General features: G+C 45.4%; 1 protein-coding gene and 1 long non-coding RNA gene across 2 annotated transcripts; both read left to right on the top strand.

Moving 5' to 3' along the window:
- The first annotated feature begins 1,281 nt into the window (after window positions 1-1,281).
- Window positions 1,282-2,387, top strand: LOC120654384 (cyclin-L1-1-like). The gene is made up of 5 exons (XM_039931907.1): window positions 1,282-1,306; window positions 1,381-1,500; window positions 1,570-1,629; window positions 1,729-1,854; window positions 1,950-2,387. Exons 1-5 carry the CDS (start codon window positions 1,282-1,284, stop codon window positions 2,096-2,098), a joined length of 480 nt encoding a protein of 159 aa, XP_039787841.1. The 3' UTR covers window positions 2,099-2,387.
- A 3,422-nt stretch (window positions 2,388-5,809) lies between these two features.
- LOC120653703 lies at window positions 5,810-6,205 on the top strand. The gene is made up of 2 exons (XR_005666845.1): window positions 5,810-5,880; window positions 5,982-6,205. It is a non-coding gene; the product is annotated as an uncharacterized LOC120653703 (long non-coding RNA).
- The last annotated feature ends 2,843 nt before the right edge of the window (window positions 6,206-9,048 follow it).

The following is a 9,048-nucleotide window of genomic DNA, read 5'->3' as shown; positions in this document are numbered from 1 at the left end:
TCTGGATGTCAATTTTGCTTTATCAAGAATATGGTACATTGCAATTTAATGTAGATGTACTATTTGACATCACACAGAAGTGCACAAGATACAATATTTTGCTCATGTCTATAGATACCTGTTTTTGTTTCAATGGGGAAATATTATGAGTCATCTACATTACAGCTTGTCATTTTACTGCGGCAAATACTTACCAGAATATAGAGTCAAAATATTGTTGCAACAACAAGTCAGAGGCCAGAGGCTGCCACCCCGAGGAATGGGCATGGGGGCTGAGATTTACCGGGGGGGGGGGGGGGGGGTCCGTCCATCGCTTTACCAGAGACGAGCTCTGGTTGCCAGCCTCGCACACACGCGGACTGACCAACTGAGCTGAACCCCACTCCCTGTTGCAACAACAAGTGCTGCTGATACTTTAACAGGAGCTGATTTCTGCTTCCATGCCATTCCTATTTAGGCATATATTCACATTTCTTTTTGAAGCATTGTACGTTCTGCAGGGATTTCATCCTCTTTGACTCTGATATTTTTTGCGGCTGTGCATTTCATCCTTTGTTGAAGGTATTTCAACACATGTTGTTCCAAAGTTCCATTTGTTCCAAAGTCATTTGGTTTTCGTTCCGTCCGCCCCAGCCCGCCCACCTATCCCGCAGCCTCCGTTCAACAAAAAAAAAAAGATCTCGATCCCTTCCGTTCCTCCGCCCGTCGCCGCACGCTCCTCCACCCGCCGCCTCGCGCGTCGTCATCCGTCCGTCGCTGCACGCGCTGCCCTCATCCCGCCGCCGTGCGCGGCCTCCTCGGGTGCGCGCCCGCCAGCCGTCCTCCAAGCGCGCGGGATCTCGATCCCTTCCGTCGCCGCCTCTGCGATCTCGCACACCCAGCGCGTCGCCCTCCGCCCGCCGGTGCGCGCCGTCCTCCGCCCGTTGCCGCTGCGCGCCGTCCTCCGCCCGCCGCCACACGCTCCTCCACCCGCCGCCGCCGCGCGCGTCGTCCTCCGCCCATCGCCGCGCGCGCCGCCCTCCGCCCGCCACCGTGTGCGCCCTCCTGCCCCACGCCCGTCCTACTCCACGCGCTCTTCTACCCGCCGCCGCGCGCGTCGTCCTCCGAGCCCGCCGGCCGCCGCTCGCCGTCCTCCTCCCGCCCGCCCGCTGCTGCGTGCGGGCCTGCCGTCCTCCGAGCGCTGGTGGGCGCGCGCCCGCCGTCGTCGTCTGCGTAGCCCCAGACACGTCGTCGAGTTCGGCGTTCTACGACAAACGAAATCGGTCTGGTCTGTGTAAGCGGATGGGTCCTGCAAACAATTCCAAGGGTACTTATTTTTCTTTCATTCAGTAGTAGCGATGCCAAACGTTGGTCAGTCCGGACATTGATAATCCTTTACAGATGATGAGAGAGCCTCTTCTGCTGCGAGGACAGATGAACAAAGACAGGAAAGGAACAGCAAGGGTCGTGAGTCATATAAGAGGAATAAGGGTTATGCAAACAAAAAAGAAAACGAACGAGGTTAGCACTTGTTGGAGTTAACATTTATTTATTTTTTCCCTTTTGACTTTGGTTTTGAAACTACTACAGATGGGAATGCTAATGATTCTGATGCCGGTATTAATTCTAAGTCAACTCAAGATCACACTGGTATGAGTTGGCATCTCAGTCTTTCACTTCCAATTTTTTTCTTTCGAGGTTTTATTCTGTAGTTTTCTAATGCACTTGACCCGGTTTCAATGTATTTAGGTGATAGGATATTGAGTGACTTGAAGTCAAATGAACAAAGAGAGGAAAGGAACAGGAAGCGGCGGGAAGCTTATCGAATGAAGAAAGATGAAAGTCAAACCAAAAACAACAAGGAAAATGCACCAGGTTAGCACCTGGTGGAGTAGCTGTATCCATCTGCTCTTGTGCACAGCAAACTTTTTACTTTTTTCCTTTTGACTCTGGTTTTAAAAATACTGCAGATGTGAATACTAATGCTTCAGATGCGGGTATTATTTCTAATTTATCACAAGATCACGCTGGTATGAGTTGGCATCTCATTCGTCCACTTACAATTTTTATCTTTCCAAGTTTTATTATACAGTTTTTGAATGCACTTGACGGATATTGACTGAACTGAAGTCAGAAGATAAAAGGGAAGAAAGAAACAGGAAGCGGCGCCAAGCTTATCGGATGAAGAAAGACGAAAGTCAAACCAAAACAAATTCTGCAGTTTTGTGCTCAGATGGGCCAATAATTCAGCTACTGTTTTCTGCATAAACAAAGTTCAGCATTGCTGTTGTGCGGTTAAAAAGTACACGTATCTTTGATGATGTCGCAGCTGAGCGTCATGTACAGTAGAACCCGTAGCTGGCACTTCTACAACGCGCGAGGATCCCATCGGAATTGGTAGCTTTCCTGGTCTTACTACATTTGTATTAGGTTTTCAAAAAGCTAATTGTAAAGTACCTTTATTCTCAGTGGCGGAGCCAGGGGGTGCTGGGGCTCCAGCCCCCCTACTGGCCGGCAGTCCATGGAGTTTTTTGCACTATCATCTTATCTTCTAAGCAAATAACAGTGCTTAGTCCCTCTAAATGTGATATCAAGATTGCTTAGTCCCCCTAGCAGTTCACTCTGGCTCCGCCACTGTTTTATTCTTGATTGTTGTCGCAGTTGTGCACCACGTAAAACCCGTCACCGGCACTTCTACAAACATCGAGGCTCCCATTAGTATGAGTAGCTATGCCTGTTCTTACATTTGTCTTAGGTGTTTCAAAAGCTTAACAATTACAACAACTTATTGATGGCCATTAAAAATTTCATTGTATCCAGCAGCCGAACACCATGGTGCATCAATCATGGGCACGCCTACCGTTGACGAGCATGCCGCAGGTGTGTGGCTGTCCCGTGCAAAAATACTATTGAATGGAGTGTGTGTGGTCGCAGCTAATTATTTAAACGCTCTTTTCAAAGTTGAATTATCCACAGGAGCTATGCAATATGGTACACCCACAAACTACAGTCTTGCGTTCACCGAGCATACTGCAGGTACATAGTCCCGATTGGAGCCAGACACTACTAGGGGCTTTGTTCCAACACATTAGTCCCGGTTATTATTGAACCCGGGACCAATAATACTTTTAGTCCCGGTTCTAAAATCTAGGGCTACTGGGGAGCAGAAAAAAACTTTTTATCCCGGTTGGAGATTCCAGCCGGAACTAAATAGTAGCCTTTAGTCCCGGGTCGAGTCACCAACCGGGACTAAAACATTTAGTCCCGGTTGGTGACTCCACCTTTTAGTCCCGGTTGGTGACTCCACCCGGGACTAAAGGATATTATTTAGTCCCGGTTGGAATTGTCACCCGGGACAAAAAGTGCCGGCACCGAACTCTCTCAAGTTCTTAACTCCTGTGACTCCTCTCTCTCAACCTTATCTTCTTCCTCTCTCCCTCAACATCTCCCAGCCACCCACCGACAAAAGCTTCTCCTCCATCCCTCCTTCAGCTTCTCCCTCCCACCCTCCCAGGTGCGGGCGGGGGCCGGTGAGCCGCACCGCCGCACTGCCTGCCACAGGCGCGGGTGAGGACGAGCGCCGGCGCGGGCCTGGCACAGGGGCGGGGGCCGGTGAGCCACGCCGCCACGCGGCCTGGCGCAGGCGCGGGTGAGGACGAGCGCCGGTGCGTTCCTGCGACCCAGCGCTGCCACGCGGCTTGGCACAGGGGCGGGGGCCGGCGAGCCACGCCGCCGCGCAGCCTGGCGCAGGCGCGGGCGAGGGCGAGCGCCGGCGCGGGCCTGCGACCCAGCGCCGCCACGCGGTCTGGCACAGGGGCGGGGCCGGCGAGCCAGCGCCGCCGCGTGGTTTGTTTGTGATTTTTTTCCCGTTTTTGATTGTGCTGGTGAATATTTGTATGATATGAATCAAATCAATCTCTTGTGCTGTGAATCAAATCAATCTCTTGTGTTGTGGATTAGATTTGTGCTTTTTTTTTTTACTTGTGTAATGTGTGAATCAAATCAATCTCTTGTGCTGTGGATTATATTTGTGCTTTTCTTACTTGTGTAATTTGTGAATCAAATCAATCTAAAGTTTATTCTAGATGTGGTTGCACACCTTTGTGATGGTCTTGGAACTGGAAGAGGAGGTGGTGGTGGTCGAGGCGGAGGTGGAGAGGTGCGGTGGGATGAGCAGAAATGAGCTTTTTTTTCTCACTCTTTGTTCCCGGTCGAGAACTTCAACCGGGATATAAAGTTGCTTTTGTCCCGGTTAAACCACCCGGGATAAAAGATTGGAACCTTTTGTCCCGGAAGCGTAGTCCCGGTTGGAAAACCGGGACTAAAGGCAGTTTTCAACCGGGACAATATGCGCTTTCTGCAGTAGTGAGAATATCTACCGGTGGAAGTTCACCCATGTTGGGTATTTTAATGTCACGAATAAATTCCTAAGCGCACGGATATCATTGTAGCTTTCACCTCAGAGTATTCCAAGGGTTATCGAATCCACAAGGAAAGTGTGTGCACTCTCTTCTATTCTAATCGATCCAAGGACACACCAAGATAGGTAGAAGGGTAGAGAGGATTCCTAAGATAGTGTTACTGCTGGGTTAAAAAGTCGATCTCTCGGGCACAATACTCGCTTCGGGCACCGACTTACAACTGTTCTGCCAGTCGACTCCGGCCAACAGCTCTACGCTATATCCGAACATAGAGGATTATGAAGGACCAATAGGACTGTCACCACCTATGGCATACCTCTAACAAACCGTGGGATATAAGGAAAAGGAAGGATAACCCCTAGCCTAGACACTACGTCTACGCTATTGATTACTACTGCAGTCTAACTACGTTTGGGCCACCGTAGCAAACTACAGCACTCTGTACGAATACAGAGCGACGAACCCGCGAGTAAGAGAATTGATCTCACTCAACTGCAAGCACTACTAGCATCAACTATATCAAGTAAAATACTAGAGATAGGAACCACGAATACTTACAAAAACCCGAAGAATGTAGCAGCATCCATAGAGGTACAAGCTGGGGTAGAGTGTTGACACCTCGGCACTTCTCCCGAACTACTCTCTCACTCTCGTAGAGATACAAAATGGAGAAGAGCGCTGAAGACCAGCGCCCCTCCTGAGTACCTCTACCCTCTCCCTAAGTTAGGAAGCTCTAAACCAAAGAGAAGGCTTGAAGTTGCACTTGGTGGATGTCTTGATTCCTACCCCCTCCTCTCATATATATAGGAGGGAGCCATAGGCAGCACGGCAACCTTTAGCAGCTAATCCTCCAAGAACCGACCTTGTGAGCTAATGGGGAGCCGCCACGTCAAAGGGGGTAAGTCGGTGCTGCAATGGGCTGGTCGGCCGACGGCCCACTGCCACCAACCGCCCCCAACTTCTTCTATTTGCTTGTCCTAGAGGCCCACATGTCCAAACAAAGGTGCTAGGCCTTGTCCTAAGCCGATTTGTTCTGGTATTTGGGCCTCTTTTGATCCAATTCAGCCTGAACACGTGCTCTGATTGGTCGACGTCCTTTGCCTTGGTTTGAGGAGTGTGTTTCCATGCTCTTGAGGTGCACTTTCTACTGTATTTCACATGCATATAAATATTTACCAACACTCGTGGAATTGGTTAGTAATAAACCCCTACCACTAGGTTGATGTTTACATTTTATGCATTTATGCAGGATTTGGCGGCTTAAATTTGGTAGTTAAGAGCCGTCAACAACCCATGAGAAGGGTATTGTTGAAGATGACAAGCAAGGGTGAGTTATTATAGATTACTAGTTGTTATTAGCTTTTACTTACACTATACAACAATATGATTGATATGGAAGCTTCACAGTTATTCTACGGGCTACCTGGTTCTGCAATACATGTCTTGGTGGAAAAGTGCCCGGAGTGTGGAGATTTGTAAGGTGAGTATATTGCTTTGTGAAAATAATTTCTTGTGATCTTCAATAATTGTTGCTATCGGTCACATATAGGATGTTTACTTATGTGTCCGAATTGTTCACAGGATCACGTTAAGATGCGGCAGAACTTCATCATCGATCTATTGTCATCGGACTTGAATGCTTATCGAAAACTGCTTCCTGCTGAAGTAAAAAAAAATTTTAGCAACATCAATGGATGGGATATAAAATAGAATTCACTATAGTTTTGTTTATATACGAGTGTGCTTCAGTGACAATGACATATCTATGGATTTATTTGGAACTATATGTTATTTATTGGTATGTATACAGAATGCCCGTGCGTATCAAGTATATTTAAGCATTTATAGTTATCTCGGTCGCTGATATATTTGTTCATGAATTCTTTTTGCCCGTAGCAATGGACGGACATGAACCTAGTAAGGAAAAAATGGCTAGAGGAAGCCGATGGATCCATTCCACCCTATGTTATGCTGCATGCTTGGCACTTGGTTTTGCAGGGAGAGCGTTTTACTTACGGAGAGACGAATGAAAACAAAGCTAAACGAAGGCAACTTAAGGCCAAAGAACTCCATCTTTTTCCATGATAAGAAAGTTTCTTGATGGTAATAAGCTTCCTGGCTTGACATCCGCCAGGATCGTTGCGACCTCGCTTTGTTGTTCCAGATCTACACTAGTCCACCAGAAATGTTTCAGCAATGGGTACCGTGTCCATTCACTGCTACACGCATCAGAGTAGACCTGACCAAGTAAGCACAGCTACATGCATCAAAGTAGACCTGACCAAGTAAGCCGGTGCCAGTAGCTTCAGATATTCAGTACCCTGAATGGCTTTGCTTCTAACTGAATTGAAACACCAATTATTACTAAGCTTAATATGTATTTTTTTTAGCTAAAGGCAGCTTAATTTTGGGAGTTGCTATAGGCTGGCTGACTGATACAAAGTTTATTTGCAGCCAACTCCGACCCAATAATAATTAACCATCTCAGGATTTATTTTCTTCTCTGAAACAGAGCTGGCTCTGTGTCGAAATACTCATATACTATTGCTCAAAAGATGTATGCCACACGATCATAAACCAACTTTACTTTGTTATATATCTGTTCTACATCATTGGCCAGCTCTGAATTTGGTTACCAACCAGTCCTTATATTTACGAAGAAAATTCAAACACCATAAGTCCTTATAGTGAGGGCTAGAGGGAGTACATTACGGTAAGACAGCAGAAAGTTACAAACTTCTGAAACAGGTAAGCTCCAAAAGAGGAATACTCCAACAGAAACTCCCGAAACAGGAAAATTTTAGAAATTATACTTACGGTATCCATGGACCATAGCGTGGTGGTTGACCGTCAAAATCAACAGAAAGTTTCCGTTTCAAATTAGGAAGATGATGTGCTCAACTTGCGTTTTAGGAAAACTCTAGAGAAGTTTGTGTTTATTAGCCCTTGAAGTTTTAGGCATTTTATCTTATTTTCAGAGAAGTCTGAAAGAGAATTTTATTTTCTTAGTTATTTTTTCCTAGGCGGTGGGAGCTTTACTTGCATGCATATTGTCTATTGAGGACACAGTTGTGGATTATTCATTGCAAGACTATACGCTCGTAGTGTTTCATGAAAAAAGGTTGATGCATAGTTTCCTTCTCCAAGCAGTGGCGCTGAGGTGATGAACGCTCATCGGCTCATGTGACATATATAGTAGGCACGACCTGAAGACTGTGCTGGCTACCCGCACCAAATCTAAGAGATGATGAACAAAATTATTTACTTCAAGACTATACAGTCATTGTCTTTTCATGAAAAAAATGTCGATGCATAATTTCCTTCTCCAAGCTGTGGTGCTGAGGTGATGAACGCTCATGTGACAAGAGGCCCGACCGTGCTGCCTGCCCGCACCGTACCAAATCTAGGTGAGAGCAACTCCAACAGATTGATCTTTCCCTTTCTCTTTTCTCACCATATAAGAAAATCTCCTTTCTCAATTTCAACATATATGGAAGAAGTGCTCCAGCAGATTGATTTCCCCTCCTTTCTATATGGAAAGAGAGATTTAATGTCTCCCCTTTTTATTGGAGATTGAAGAGAAATTATTGGGATTGAGAAAAAATAAAGAGAAAAATGAGATGGAAAATCAATCTGCTGGAGTAGATTTTTTCAACATCAATCCCCTATATTGAGAAAAAGTGGAAAGGAAAAAGAGGAAGATCAATCTGTTGGAGTTGCTCTGAAGACGAACAACACGATGAAGCTGGTACCAAATCTAAAGAATATGCCTGAAGACTTCAGATGTTCTGCAGTTTTTATTTTCTGCACTAGCTGGTACTTCAGGGGTTTATTTTGTTTTCTGAACCGGACACCTTGAACGGAGTTGAATGGTTAAGGGAAAAAGCTTCTGTTGAGTCCTGATCTTCAACTCCTGTATGTTCTGGCACGCGGTCTACACCACTACACATTGTCGTTTGGGTGCCTTGTTTCCTTCCGGGTTTTCAATTTTTTTTTGCGGTGCCAATTCTTTGTCTGGAGATGGCAATATAGCCATTTTGGTCCCTTAACTTTATTTGAAAGGTCAAATTTATCTCTCAACTTTTAAATTGGTCAATATAGTCCATCAAATTTTATTTTAGAGTCATATCTGACCTTATGCTAATATTATACTTCATGATAACATGAGATTAAAAAAATTCCTTTTACCTTTAGCTTCCTCTTCCCCTCTTTAATTTCCACTCTTCATGCACCCACAATACAATATCGATGTATGGATAAATAAAATTTTATGTTCCAAATTAAACGCTTATGATGTTCAGCTCCTACATGCAGTAATGATCATACCACTACATTGATTTGTTTGCATTTGTTAAATATTTTTTTAGTAATAATAAAGTGTTGAGGAATTTAGAAAGAGGAAGGAGACAAAAGTAAAGAAGAATTTTTCGTATAAATCTCATATTATTACGGAGTATAATAAAGCACAAGGATGAGTTTGACTAAAAAATAAAGTTAAAAACTATATTGGCCTATCTGAAAAGGGAATATATCATGTGCAAACCAGTCTCTCCGTGCGCACTATGGAAACTTTAATCTGAGTCATTGGATCAACATCCAATGGGTACGGGGGATTGGGTAATTTTACAATCTGGACCCGCCCTTAGAT

This window comes from Panicum virgatum, chromosome 1K (genome assembly GCF_016808335.1).
Source record: "Panicum virgatum strain AP13 chromosome 1K, P.virgatum_v5, whole genome shotgun sequence".
Classification (NCBI taxonomy): Eukaryota; Viridiplantae; Streptophyta; class Magnoliopsida; order Poales; family Poaceae; genus Panicum; species Panicum virgatum.
This window is presented reverse-complemented; position numbering and strand designations above follow the sequence as displayed.